This window comes from Melanostigma gelatinosum (genome assembly GCF_949748355.1).
Source record: "Melanostigma gelatinosum genome assembly, chromosome: 3".
In the NCBI taxonomy this organism is placed as follows: Eukaryota; Metazoa; Chordata; class Actinopteri; order Perciformes; family Zoarcidae; genus Melanostigma; species Melanostigma gelatinosum.
The window spans coordinates 30731465-30747050 of NC_136636.1; the positions used below are offsets into that span (position 1 = coordinate 30731465).

A 15586-nucleotide genomic window follows, 5' to 3' on the forward strand; every position below is an offset into this window, starting at 1 on the left:
AGGGAAAAAACCTCAATCTAAGAAAATCCATGTCTCATGTGGTCGGTGTCGTACTTGTGTTTCACCATGCTCAATTAGCATGAAAACAAACTGTGTGGGTGTTATTCTATACTGTGAAATGGCGGGTGTCTACTAGCATTACAAGGCATTAACGCCAAATACTGTTAAGGAGTGTGAATAACTCCGCTGATAAAAAAATCTGCTTCAAAATAAAAGCACGAGATTATTATTAGGGCCCGAACACCGACGAAGTCGGGCGAAGGCCCTATTGTAATTCAAAGAATTATTATTATTATTCTGTTGCCTCTAAAATCACATTTTTCAGAGCTTTATCACACTCAAAAACTCCCCAAATTTGAGATTTTAAGGGTCGCATGCTCATGTATGACAAAATGGCGCCCCCTACAGTTTCACAGGCCACGGCCCTCACCCAACATGTCCGATTAACGTGAAATTTGACACACATATTCAGCTCCATCTGCTCTACAATCAATGGACTCCAACTTTTTAGCTCCGCCCATTCAGATTTCCACCATTTAAACTTTTGTGAAAAACACATTTTTGTAAACTGCTCCTAAACGCTGTGTTCGATTGCTACTACATTTGATGTGGATCAAATTTGGACAGTACAATCCAAAGACCTTCGTGATTAAAAGCTATCAAAAGCTTTACGTTTGGTGGAATCGCGTAGCCGTGGCGTGGCGGTCATTTTATGCAACTCCCATTAAACTACGTTTTCAGGCTTTGTATTTTAAGAAACTCCTCCTACAGAGTTTATGCGATCAACATCAAATTTGGTCAGGACAATTTAAAGACCTTTATGATGAATATTTTTCAAAATGGTGAGTTTTCATTGAACGACCTTGACGTGGCGTGCGCCCACTTCACTCCCATTTTGTGCCATTCGCTATGAAAGAGGGAGTTGTAACTCCAAGGTACATTGTCCAATCCACCCCAAGTTTCTTATGCATGATGCTTGTTCAGGCTTGAGCAAATTTCCGTGACAATATTTTCAAAAAGTCATAGCGCTACCTTCTGGCAAAAGGAAATGATACGTTTTATACTTTGATGTACTCCTCCTAGCCATTTATAACATAAATAACTCATATGGGGCTTTGCCTTTTCTATCAGAAATTGCCTTGACAGCGCCCCCTACTAATATTCAAAAGAGCAGCCCCAGCGGTACATTTCACCTAGATGTATGATATTTAGTCGGCACATGAATCACATGGAGACTTAAAAAAAGTCTCTTGAGAATATGCTCTAAATCAGGGGTCCCCAACTGGCGGACCGCGGTCCGGATGCTCTCGAAGAAGTTCACCAGGATCAGAGGAGACGTGTGGATTTTCTTCAGTCTCCTCAGGAAGAAGAGACGCTGGTGTGCCTTCTTGACCAGGGTTGAGGCGTTGAGGGTCCAAGAGAGGTCCTCTGAGATGTGGACACCCAGAAACCTAAAACTGGTGACACGCTAAACCTCCATTCCATTGATATGGAGGGTGGTGTGTGCAGCGTTTGGTCTTTCTGAAGTCCACAATAAGCTCCTTGGTCTTAAGGGCCAGGTTGTTGTTGGCACACCGACAGGTGCCGGACCTCTTCCCTGTAGGCCGACTCATCGTTGTTGTTGATGAGGCCCACCACCGTTGTGTCGTCTACAAACTTGATAATGGTATTGGAACCATGTACAGGCGTGCAGTCATAGGTGAACAGGGAGTAGAGTAGAGGACTCAGCACACTGTGGAACGCCAGTGTTCAGGGTGAGGGTAGAGGAGAGGGGATTGCCTAACCTAACATACTGGGGTCTGTTGGTTAGGAAATCCAGTATCCAGCTGCAGAGGGAGGTGTTGATGCCAAAGTCACCTAGTTTGGTGATCAGTTTGGAGGGGATGATGGTGTTGAATGCTGAACTTAAATCGATGAACAGCATTCTCAAATATGTTTACAGCAGCAAATTAGCCGCTTGTACTGAAGAATATCACACAATTATCTTAGTTTAGCTGGAGCTGTGAAGGTACGCTATCGGACAACAGGCAACAGGAAGTGAAAAAATATGCTTACGTCATCACAACTGCCCCTAAACAGGGTTCCACCAAAACTTTAAAGCTTTTTCAATTGAGCATTGCAAAGGTTTTAGGATTGTGCTGACCACATTTAAAGTCAATCTGGTGAAATCTCTAGCAGTAGTTTGTTAAATTACAGTGCCTGGAAATGGCAAGAAATGCCTGCAAACAGCAAATTAAATTCAAAATAGCTGCCTTCCTGTTGGGTTTACGGTATACCTCCAAGAGGCTTTTATAGAGAGTCTCCAAGTTACATCTGCCTACCAAATGTCATATATCTAGGTGAGATCCTCCAGAAAGGTTATGAAATCATATCATCTTTACAACTTCATAACATCTGACAAATCTGACACCATTAAGTCTGTGGTGGAAATACTTTTTGTGCCAAAAGGGATTTCTTAGTTGCAGTACCATGTTGTCCCATTTATAATTTATTTAAAAATATCCTATAGTCAGATTATATCTGTGCGAATGTCCTCTTTTGTCACCCCATGTTACAACAGCCATGCGCATTGTCTATATTTATTCTCTTGACCACACAGCTGCTCAGTAAACCAATCCCCTATAAGTAGAGGGGACAGCTGCCATTCCACAGATATAGACAGAGAAAGAGGGGGAGCTCAGTCAAACCATCAGACAGAGAGTGTGACAGAGATGATTGAGAAAAGTTGAGACGGGTTACGAATGAGGGGACAGAACTAGCCAACAGCTCTACTGCATTTTAAAAAGGACCTCTTGGAATACCACCTCCAAATCAAAGTAAACTTGGTGCAAATCTCTTGAAGCCACAATGGCAGACAGCAGCAGTCCCCCATTGTCATCCTACATCATGGATGAGGAAACTCTGAAGAGAAAACAAAAGGAGAAGCTAAAGAAGCTGATGTCGACAGGAGGCAACCCGAGGCCTGCACGTTCTCTCCTCTTCTTGACACTCAGGAATCCCATCCGCAAGGCATGCATCAGTATTGTGGAGTGGAAGTATCCTGCTGTCGTAAAGTGTCCCTATACATTACATTTTACAATGGCATTTGATGTAATTGTAGCTACCTTACACCATATTTACTTTCAGTAGTCATTAAATGGTATATGTTTGGAGTTCTAGTAACAGCACAGCTGTAGGTGTATGTGTGAGTGTGTGTCAAGGTGCTTGTTATTTAATTTGTGTAATGTGGGAAAATCTATGTGAGCTATGGTGATTAGCCTGGAAGCTTCCTATAAATCACCTTCAGACCTTTTGAAATCATCATCCTACTGGCCATCTTTGCCAACTGTGTGGCCCTGGCAGTGTACTTGCCCATGCCTGAGGAAGACAGCAACAACACCAACAGCAACTTGGTACGTCAGCATGCTTGTGTTAGTTTTTATAATATACTGTAGATGCTGATGGTGGTTTAGGCCAGTGGTTCTCAAAGTTGGTACCCTGGGGTGCATTGAGGACGGGCCATTACAAGGTTTCAATACATTGCAACATTTACATCATCTATGTTTTCTGTCACGTTTGCAAACAATCAAAATAGAAGAAAAGATCAATACATACAATTGACCACATTGGTAACTGTTTAATGCAGTAGAGTCTCAGCTGAAGACATGACAACTCGCAGTGACTGGTTGTCATAGAAACACCACACATTTTATTGCTCCGGAGTTTTTCAGGAGCTCAGCAGTCAGAAAAATAGTGAAGATAAGAGAGACGTCAACATTTACAGAACAATTTGAGGTGTAACTTTGCAGTAGTAATACAATGCAGTACATTTGATTAAACAGTGTAGAAGACTGGGCATGTAAACAAGCAGGGGAGCTTTAATCTGTCTGGGTAACAAGCACCATAACTTTAAAATGTCTCCACCAATGTCAAGGACTCGCTTTTCTATTCAATGATTTATGATCGACACAGAGAAGAAAGAAGGTTTTGAGATAGTTGAGCTATAATTGCTGCTCGACCCATCACAGCGCCATCGTACACTCCTCTCTTGAAAGACTACTGATGGCGAAGAAGACAATGTGGCGTCTATAATTAACATAGCCCTATATGTCTATGCAGCCCAGAAATACCAGGCTTAAAATCACAAAATGCAAGCTCAGTGCGCAGCAGGTAGGTTACCAGGCCACGACACTGCTGCCGAGACAGACGAGAGGAGTCCCTGCACCGTGGAAACTGAAAGAGAGGAGAGCACCGACTAGATACAACCTGTCAACACATCATGCTACAACTTTATTGCTGATTGCCGCAAAAAGAAGCTCGCTGGGTTCTCTTTTTCATGACAGTGTTTCCCATTAATTACATACACTCTAGGTGGGCCCGCCACAGTATCAACACTTCCTGGTTGGGGTCCACTCTCTGCATGGGACAAAAACAAATCCTGAAGACATTATGAGAAACTTTAAATTCAAATCCAGTTAAGGATCACCCATTTACCGTACAGTTTTGAGTCATTTTTAGGGCCCCATATTTCATAAATTGAACATTTCAAATAAATTCCAATTTAAGATTACCTAGCGAGTTTTGAATAATACAATTTGTATCTCCTGTTCCAAATGTTGATGTTTTTCATATCATACAATATTTTAGCCCTCCATGATTATACACGTTCATTCTCTGCCTTATGCTGTGTTCACACCAAACGAAAAGTTTGGTTGCTTTGCTAACTTTGTAGCTGCTCCATCAACACTCAAAATAACATCATATTGGTGTAAATATGACGGCAGCGTTATTGTTTTACAATGCGGTTTATACACACATTGATACACATAGTTTTGTCTGGCCTCTGTATAAATATGAGGTATCGTAGAGATCTGGGTGTCCACATATGGCTACAATATTTTTTTCCTCCATTTCTGATTCAAGAACGTCAATGATGACAGGATTAACATCTTAACGCTGAGAGGCTTTCGCGACACAGCGTCACATTATTTGTTGCTTGAGTTGAAATATTTGAACTACGCATTCGATTTTTCTTTCTTTGGATTCTTTTGTCCACTCGCGTCCATTTCGCTGCTTTGCATTGACTTTGTATGTAATCTCCTCACGCAAAATATTTGCTTTGCATTTGGTGTGACCACAGCATCAGACTACTTTTATTAAAAATAGCATTCAAGCTGCATTACATAATGTTTGTAATCTTATTTTACATTATAATACACTCAAGCAAAGTCCCTCAGTTTTGCCGTACAAACCTTATCTTGGTTCTGCTTTTCTGTGGCTGGAGACTAAGATTGAACTCAAATACTGTATAACGCCAATGCAGGCACCACAGTTCATGTCTCATTCAATATTTGGGAAGTTGAATGATGCCTAATTATAAAAAATATAACCTGTCAATAAAATAATATTATATATATATATATCTATATATATATATATATATAGATATCTATATATATATATATATATATATATATATATATATATATATATATATATATATATATATATATATATATATATATATATATCACGTGTGTATGGACGAAGACATCAATTTTGGTTGGTTATTACATAATGGACAGTATTATTACATTTTATTTTCAAAGAATTGCAGATCCCGCATTTTGTAACCACTGCAATATGTAATGATTGATCATTTATTACTTATTGTGTTTGGACCTTTTTGTTGAAGTTACACATTTCCAACAATGTCAACAAAAGCTGAACGTTGTAAAGTTGGCAACGATAGATCTGGTGTAGCTGTTGTATTGGACGACATGAGGTTGTACAGATGTACCCACTGAGGTTATAACTTGACATCAGAATTCCTACAAAACAACGAATGATCCACCAAGAAGAGAACGAACTACTATGAACGATTATTTTGCATTACAATGATTAATGAGCTAATTTGAATTAATTTGATTTGATTATACCCAAGGACAATGATACACGGACAACACTAGGCCTGTGTATCAGTGGAACTCCTGAAGGGCACTGTGTGTGTGCTGCGCCTTTAAAATAGACATTCACTGAATACCGTTGCTGAAATGGGAGAGGCCATGAAGCCTCTCAGTGGTGTGTGAGGTTGTAAGTGACATGAATAGACAGAAGTTGATAAACTCTGATAGAGAAACATGAGCAGGGAGGTGACTTCACTACTCAACCTACAGTGTAGGCCCTGAGTGAAAGCAACACCTTGACACTGACGCCTCATCAACACAGGCACAACAGGAGAAACAACTCGAGAACTTCTAACATGTTCAAAGAAATTACTGTCAGAAATTACTGTCAGAATACTGTCAGTAAATATAAGCAACCAATGTACTCAAACAAGTTATTTGAGACTACAAGTAACACAAATTCAAACAAAAGCCATTGTGTTTGTTTTGCAGGAAAGCCTGGAGTACATCTTCCTCATCATCTTCTCTATAGAATGCTTCCTGAAGATCGTTGCCTATGGATTTCTATTCCATACAGATGCTTACTTAAGAAACTGCTGGAACATTCTGGACTTTGTTTGTGTCTCCGTGGGGTAAGTGGATGCGTTCCTGTTGAGGGCATTGCGTTTGTAATGGAATGTTCTGAATGGCCACATTACTATATGCTGTTCATGTTGTGTCATTGCTTTGCAAAATAGTGGTGAAAAGGTAGTGATAGTGCTTGAGTCAGCTCATTCCAAGAGGGACGTGGGTTTGATGCTGACCCTGGTCCATACTGCCTGTGTTACATGTTCTGATGATGATTGAACCTTTGCAGCTGCATCTCTCAGATGAACCTCAGATAAGAAACAGACTCTTACTGCCTTCATCACATGATCTAGATATGCTTTGGTTCACTTAGCCGGGCTGTGATTGGGTGCTGGTGGTTTTTCACCGCTCAGCTTAACACAAGTATTTCACCACTATCAATAGATGAAAGCTCCCTGGTTTCTAGTGTACCACTCCTGAGACCATGTGTATCTAAATCCAACATGCCTGTAGGCTTCATGGACCTGAAAGAAAGCACAACTTATTGGATTATTTTTGACTCCAACAAATACTCAGATGAAACCTATTGTGCTGTTCATCATCGACTAGTTTGTGTCAACATTTAACACGGACATTTGTTTTAAAACGCTTTCAATATTTTTAGTAGTGGCACAAAACAGCATCTGTTGTGTTCCCATCCATCATTTTATATATAAATAAATAATTTAGCTGCACAGAATCAATTGTGAGTAAGATCTCAAAAACTCTTTATATGCCAGAGCTGTGAGAAAAGCTCTATATTATCTATGTTGTTTGTGAGAATGCCAAGAGGTAGCGCTCTGTGAGTCAATGTTCCAGTCGGGGTAGCCATGGAAAGCAAGAAGGGGAGTGAGGTGTGTGTGTGTGTTCAAGCACATGCACATGGGGGTCTAAAAGAGGAGGTGTGTCAATCTGATGAATGGGCCTGAATCTTTTGTGATGCACTACTAGTCACCATTTCATTTGTAGTGAGTGTGAATGTAACCTCTGTGAAGATGTCTCCTGGCTAAATGAATCTCTCGGGGCTGGTCAGGCTTGTGGTAACATCAGGTTTATTCCACATCTGCATTTACGACAAAGGACAACATGGAAGAATGGGTCATCTTGCGGACAACTGCGCATGCTCTGTCTTCAGTAAATCCTCCGTTACGTTCAGGATTACCCATAGTCCTTTGCGTCTAGATTACCTCATAGTCCTTTGGGGATATTCAGTGCAGGTACACATTTATAACAGCAGGTGGCAGACTTTTCCCATTTAGCGGGATTTAACCTGAACCTCTTCAACTATGTTACACGAACACCACACCCCACATTTCATGAACATTGTCTCAATGAATTGTGTGTTGCGATGCCTTGTGGACAAAGTCATGGAACCTTATGACAATAACATGAATTTCATGAACACAGCTGGAGGGTTCACTTTCTGTGTGTCAAGTAGAAACTATCCTCGAAAGATATGTTTACATTATTTTGTCTTTCCTAAAATAAAATTGGCTATTGAATTATCTATGCACATTATTCAAATCATAATCTGGATAGTTGGATAATAAATGTATGAACAGAGTATAAATGAATGCACGTGCAAATAATGTATCAATGAATTGATAACCTTGTTGCTACCAGCAGTAAATGGATAGATGCTTGTAGAAGCACACTCAGGATATGTGATGTTGTGTTTGCCATGTGAGAGGACATAAATCATGGAGACAAACTAGAGCACCGGCTGTGGTAACTGTGAACGTCATCACTCAGCATGGACACTTTAAGCTGTGAAAGACTAACAGCTGATCCAGTTGTGCCACACTCATCACGATCTGACGTCCCTTCAGATTACGCCTGAGAGAAAGGAACATGTCATTTTACTAAAAACAGGTTTTCCCCATTCCTTGCCTCTTTTCCTGCATCACTCACTCACATCTTCAGCAGGTAGGACAGAGATTAGAGGAAAGGGAACATGGATGCACCAGGAGAAACACCAGTTAATGAACATAGTCAGGAAGGAACGTTCTAAACAACCATCTGATATTTATGTTCGTATCCCTCTAGCTTGTTCAGTGTGCTTGTGGATGCCTTTAACCACATCAGTGGAGTGGAGGCTCCAGTGGGAGAAAAAGGTGGTGGCTTTGACATGAAGGCTCTGCGGGCGTTCAGAGTCCTGCGACCACTCCGACTGGTCTCTGGAGTCCCCAGTGAGTAATCAGATACTTTCAACCGCTGACATTATATCATTTCATCAAGCCTAACATAACTGTACCATCTTTTTTAAGTTATTCTAGTGGTAGTATTTATATTACTATTAGGAATAAAGCTTTATGTCAACATTCTACAGACGTGTGGCACTAACTTCACTCTCAGTTGTTAAACGTCGATGAACGATTGCTTGCTTGGAGAGAATGCTTTAGGAATACTGATCTGTTGTCCTGTTTCCCCTGAAGGCCTTCAAGTGGTGATGAACTCAATCCTGAAGTCCATGCTGCCTCTTTTTCACATCACCCTACTGGTCCTCTTCATGGTCACCATTTACTCCATTATGGGATTGGAGCTCTTCAAGTGCAAAATGCACAAGACCTGCTACTACACAGGCACAGGTAGAGTATGCAGCACAACAGTTATACATGGCTGTAATACTAAAGATAATACCATATTTAATGCACCAGTCTGATTGCTAGATTGAGGCCAATACTGACCTTATTTAACATGTGTTTGCAGATAAAGTCAGAATAAATGTCATTCTGACTTTACTTTACATTTCAGTCATTTAGCAGACGCTTTTAGCCAGAGCGACTTACAATTCAGATTCTATCACACGTAGGGTTGGGTACCGAAACTCTGTGCCAACATGGCACCGGTTCCTATACGTCCGGTATCTACCGGACCGAAACGCAACCCAGATTTCGGTGCTTCCTTTTGGTGCCTGAGCCGATTGAAATACTTTTTTTACACTACTCTGATGACTCCGTCCTGGCAGCAGGACTCGGTCCTCCGCTCCGCACTCACAGTATTATTACAACGGGGAACTTAGCGCTGTCGCTCATAAGCACAACAACACAGGCACGCCAAAGCTTCTTCTCCTCCTTTGAGACCAACTGGCGGTTGGAAAATGACGAATTGGCGCATTACCGCCACCAACTGGTAAAATAAAATAAGTCATGAGACGTGTCGTATTTTGCCAGAGAAGGAAAATATGCTCATATTTCTGCAAAATAATTGCTGAAGTTTGAAGCTGTAGTGTGTGTACAGAGTGTGTGTGTGTTTTGTATTTATTTATATTTATTTAAGTATACTGTAAACTGTTAACAGTTAACATATTGTTCATAGTTAAAAAGTTTGAACCTATAGTTTGAAGCCAAGTGTTTTGTATTTATTTATATTTATAGTATACTTTAAACAGTTAATATATTGTTCAATTTGAAGAAAAAAGTATCGGTTCAGGCACCGTTTCGGCACCGGTATCGTTTTAAAAGTATCGTTTTAGCACCAGTATCGGAAAAAACCCAAACGATACCCAACCCTAGTCACACGTAGGCTCAGCTATGGGAGCAGTTTTGGGTTCAGTGTCTTACTCAAGGACACATCGACATGCAACTAGTGGAGCCGGAGCCGGGGATCGAACCGCCGATCCTCTGATTTGAAGGACGGCCCTGCTCTCCACACAGTCGCTCCACTATGTGACATGTGGTGTCTTTGCTGTCCGAGGTAGCATACAATGGCAATCACTTGTTAGTTGTAGCATTACGTTACTTCTCACTACTTGAAGTGAGCCATTTTGTTACCAAATAGTGTTGTTTTACCAGAAGCCCGTTGTCTTCTTTGTGTCTGCTCTTTGCTGCTGAAGCGTAATGTAATGTTGATGGACATGTCTGATACTAATTCATCACTTCCAACATGTGCCTCACGAGAGCTTCATTTTGATGTTAAACTGAAATGCCTGTACGTAGGCCGACATAGAACGACTGGTTGGTGGCTGTAATTGTTCTTCGCCACACTGGACGCAATAAGAGATCCCTTCTAAAATCCAATCCAATGTAAGTGATGGGGACAACATCCACAGTTCTTCTTTATGTGGGTTTCTACCCCCATCGATACAATATAATTACTTTTTAAAGGGATCTCTTCACAGTCAGTAAGGAGAGGTGGAACGATCACATGCAGGTATGTGCAAGTGAGTAGTATATTAAAGTAGATTTCCGAAAACGCTGACTCAAAGATATGAAGTCAGTGGTAGGATGTTACTGGGCCATAAGTTCTGAAGTTTGACTCTGATTTTTGTTGCTGTCATACGTAAAAATATATATAAATACAGCTGTACGTATATGTACGTATACGTACATATACAAAGTTTCCCATGAACCTAGACTGTGGCGGGCAGTCAAAGTCTATTTTATGGACCGAATGAACCAAAAATATTTTACAATTCTCAACAGTGGGCTGTCTGTCTCTCTGCGTGCACTTTTCCTCTGTAGCATGTCAGCTTTACAGCAATGCTAGCCCGGACTGTGCTGCGGTTAGTGCTCGCTGAGCCCTCTCTCCCTGCGGGGAGCGACGGAGCCCTCTGTTCCCGCTGCAACTTGGCAACCCAATCAAACAGTCTTGAACACGGACCCCTTCACGTTCATCACTCTTGACTTTCATTCATATTCATACCACCTTTATGTTTTATTGATTTAGTTGTTTTCTAGAGCAGGGATTCCCAAAGTGGGGTGCGCGCACCCCTGGGGGTGCGCGAGCTGCCTCTAGGGGGTGCGCGAGAGGAAAAGTGTAATGGCGGTCTGATGGTGTAATAATATTAAATATTAAAAAAATATGTAGTTTTAATTTAAAAACTGTCAGGTGGGACATCTGAAGCTATCAGTCGTAAAAGAGGAGAGGGACAGAGAGAGAGAGAGGAATCGGAGGTGAGGGGAACGGAGAGGTGCGTTGGGGAGAGACCGGGAGAAGAAATCGAGTCAGAGGAAGATGAGACGGAGGAGACTGGGAAAAAAAGAGGAAATATGATGAAAAGTCTCTGTGTCTGGGCTTCACTTGGATTGGCAATGCAGATTCCCCAAAGCCACAGTGCGTGGTGTGCAGCGAGGTTCTGGCTAACAGTCTGAAGCTCTTATTTACGTCGCCACCTGAACACCAAGCATGCCAGTGCAAGTCAAAAGCCCCTTACATTGTTTATATCGAAATTGGAGGAGTTACAAAACAGCCAAAAACAACTGGAGTCTCATTCATGTGTGGGTCTATAAATGACGCACTACGGGCTTCATATCTGGTTACAGAATAGCGAGAAAGGGGCTACCGCACACAATCGCCGAAGACGTGAGCTTGCCAGCTGCCAGAGAGATGGTGGAATGTATGATTGGGGAGAAAGAAGCAAAAAAGTTGGACATGATCCCGGTGTCCAACAACACTGTGACGCACCGCATCGATGCTTTGTCCGAAGACATCCTGGCTACATTAGTCGCTCATTAATTGTAAATGAAATGTGATGCAATCTGCCTCTGAGCCTGTGCGTGTGTCCTCGCCATCCGTATTGCTCTTTAAAAGTGACGCCTTGTGTCACTGAAAGTTATTGAAACTTTGTTGCAGTGTTTCAGGGCGTTTTCACACCTTCAGTTCGTTTGCTTTGTTGCAGTTGCTCCTTTGTTCGGTTTGTGTTCACACTGCAACATTTAACAGCGGACTAAATCTTGTAAACAAATGCCACGCGCGAGCAAACTGTTCTCTCATTGGTCCGATTCTTATGCGGCTATGAAGGCTTAAATGGCTCTGTTGCTTCTTTTTTTTTTTTTTTTTATTAAGGGGGGGGGGGGGGGGGGTGCGCGAACCCGGTCGGGATGTAGAAGGGGGTGCGCGGCCTAAAAAGTTTGGGAACCGCTGTTCTAGAGCAACATGTAAAAATTCTGCTGCAAGTACAATTCCTGCATTCAAAATGTTACTTACATAAATACAACGTAAAAGTATACTCATAATAAAGAAAGGCCCGTTTAAAATTAAATATTTACTGTAAGCCTATAGTCACACATATATTTTATATTAAGAATTTGCAAAGTAGCCTGAATACTATTATTTTCAAATAAATGCAGTGAAGTTAACAGTTAAATATTTCCCTCTTGCAGTGAACTAAAATACTAAGAATAAAATGGAAACACTCAAGTAAAGTAGGTGACAGGTACATATATATATATACTGTATAAATATATCTTTTTTTTCTTAACTTAATCTAGAATTTGTAATCTTATTGACGATTGATTTGTAGCAAGTACATTTAAAAAAGTCAGTTTAGGTTTGTTTGGTTTACTAATACCGCGTGTTAGCAGAACGAACGAAATGCAGCACTGATTTATTTCAAAGTAAAATGTCAAAACACCCACAAGGTTGTTTAGCTGTGTCACATTGCCTCTACTGAGTTTCCTTTCTGCTACAAGCATGCTTCAGCAGATATGTTGCGCCGCATCCGTGCCCTGTGCATTTCGGCTGTCACTGTGCTATGCATTGAAAAATCCATGGAGCTGTTGTACTGGTACGGCCACCCTAAAAAATTAACAAATTGCCTGCATACAGGGTACTATAGGGTGTTGTTTGAGAGGTCACCATTAATACCATATGAGGAACTATGTGTGTTAAATGTATTCGACAAGTTGAACTGAGTGTTTGTTTGCCCTCAGGACACAGAACCATAGAGTCGAAAATGTGCAAAGATTAATGTGTATAAACAGCCGTTCTCATGGTTAAGAAGTAAGCTTCATATTTTCTCCCTCAAAAAAGTGTGCATCATACATTTTCATTTGAGAAATAAAGAGCACTTATATGAGACTTGTACTCTATATTGACAAATGTGGAAGTTGGCATTGGGGGAGAAAAAGGGAGACAGGTTCAACCAAACCTTCAACATTACCCTCCTCTGGCCTTCAGATATTATTGCTACAGCGGAGAATGAAAAGCCAGCTCCATGTGCCCAAGCAGGGAATGGTCGTCGTTGTACCATCAATGGCACAGAGTGTCGAACTGGCTGGCCAGGCCCAAACCATGGAATCACCCACTTTGACAACCTCGGCTTCTCCATGCTGACTGTCTACCAGTGTATCACCACACAGGGGTGGACTGATGTCCTCTACTGGGTAAGTTAATCGTCCAGTCTAAAGAAAACTGGTTCACACTCAAAGAAAGTTTCTGAAGTAGTCTTTTGAACTTCTTATTGAATGACAAGTTTGAATTAAAGCTGCAAGCAGCATTGATCGAGCCCTCGCAACTTCACGCATGTCGAGGGTACCGGCAGGACTCTAGTTGACCCGGCCATGCATTTCTGTTACCGTCATACACTGCGTGCATGAGTTAGATGATATTTCCTGCGTCGACCAGCAGCGTAGCAAGATCATGTTGTCATGTTTTAAGCCTCAAATTTTTGAGTGTACCTCTGATTCAATCATAAATGTTACGATCAGCTCCATCACCAAGAAGGCTCAGCAGAAGATGTACTTACTGAGGCAGCTGAAGAAATTCAACCTGCCAAAGACAATGATGGTGCATTTCTACACAGCCATCATTGAGTCCATCCTCTGCTCCTCCATCACGGTCTGGTACGCTGCAGCCACTGCCAAGGAGAAGGGCAGACTGCAGCGCATCATTCGCTCTGCTGAGAAGGTGATTGGCTGCAATCTGCCGTCCCTCCAGGACTTGTTTGCTTTAAGAACCCTGAAGCGAGCACGAAAGATTGTTGCTGACCCCTCTCACCCTGGACATGAACTGTTCGTGCCCCTTCCATCTGGCAGGAGGCTGAGGTCCATCAGAACTGTTGGGGATTTACCCTCGGGCAAATAGCCCACCTTATAATCTGACTCCAAAAGACTACACCTTCAGAAGGACCCCGCGCAGATCGTTTGATTGGAATTACATTTGATTAACTGAAGACGGTAGACGATCTATAAGTATTAACAATTTAATAAGTCAAGCATCAAAGCAACATAGATCTATGGTTTCACAAAACACAAGAATTGATTAAGTATCCCTAGCAACAGACAGAAAGTCGGAGCTCGGTCCACGCATCTCTCCTCTCAGTGTTTTGTGAGCCCCGTTCTATCATTTCCATGTTTCTTTATTCATTCTCATGAGGAGTTGACCTTGTCCTGCACAGGTACGAGTTATCTTCACACACACACACACACACGCCAGGGTTGGGGCCGCTGTGTGTGGGAGTCCAGTCGTTCTCAGGACAGCGAAGGTGCTGTTCCTGCAGGTTGCTACACAATATCTCACGGACTAACCCGCTTCACAACACATCTAGTTACGAGTTTAAGCTAAACTACCTGTGTGTCAGAGCGTCTTCTTTGTACGGGAAGCGCATGCGTGCCTCAACCCGGAGATTCAAACCTTTGCTCTATGACACACGCAACACTATTGCAAATGAGCACACACATAATACTTATACGTTTAATGCCTGTAAATACCGTCAGCATATTTCTACAGAACCAAGACCTCACGCCACATGAACAGTTTCTTCCCGTCCGCAGTCGGGCTCATTAACAGAGCCCGGGACCCCCACTGACTCCGTCATCCCCAGGACAAATTCCCACCGGTCACTCCCCTGCACATCCCTTCTATACTACACTTACATCTCTCTTGTTTATAGTCCTCTCATCTGTTCGTTGTTTATAGTCCTGTTATCTGTTCGTTTGTGCACTTTATTTTATATTTCCCTTTATTTTATATTTCACTTTATATTATATTTCATCCTTGCACTGATTGTTGTTGATTGTTAAATGTTTGCACCTCCCGTCACGCCAAATTCCTTGTATGTTCAACATACCATGGCAATAAACGGTTCTAATTCTGATTCTGAAAATGAATGTGTGTGAATGTGCTTCAGTGTTTGTAACATCTCTGGACAGATCATTTATACTAATGCCCACTGACATGGTTTGAGAACCACTTTTGCTCTCCAAGCATCTTAGTTTGCACACCTTTAGATCAGAGAAGTCTTTTTCTCATGGTGTGCCCACAAACCCTTTCAATAAGTTCAGTGTTTGGGCCGCTGTAATTATAGAATCCTGCATACGTCCGTGCTTACCATTAGGTGGCGCTATGACAATGAGTTCATATTGGCATGCAGA

General features: G+C 41.8%; 1 protein-coding gene across 4 annotated transcripts in view; it reads left to right on the forward strand.

Moving 5' to 3' along the window:
* Window positions 1-2719: 2719 nt before the first annotated feature.
* The window catches only part of LOC306775199 (dihydropyridine-sensitive L-type skeletal muscle calcium channel subunit alpha-1-like), a 115686-nt gene continuing 102819 nt past the window's right edge, over window positions 2720-15586 (forward strand). For all 4 annotated transcript variants that reach the window (XM_079265502.1, XM_079265505.1, XM_079265504.1 and 1 more), the window contains exons 1-6: window positions 2720-3035; window positions 3287-3392; window positions 6378-6517; window positions 8538-8680; window positions 8927-9079; window positions 13392-13597. In XM_079265502.1, coding sequence (XP_079121628.1) covers window positions 2848-3035; window positions 3287-3392; window positions 6378-6517; window positions 8538-8680; window positions 8927-9079; window positions 13392-13597 — 936 coding nt within the window. In that variant the 5' untranslated portion in view covers window positions 2720-2847. The remainder of the gene's footprint in view (window positions 3036-3286; window positions 3393-6377; window positions 6518-8537; window positions 8681-8926; window positions 9080-13391; window positions 13598-15586) is intronic.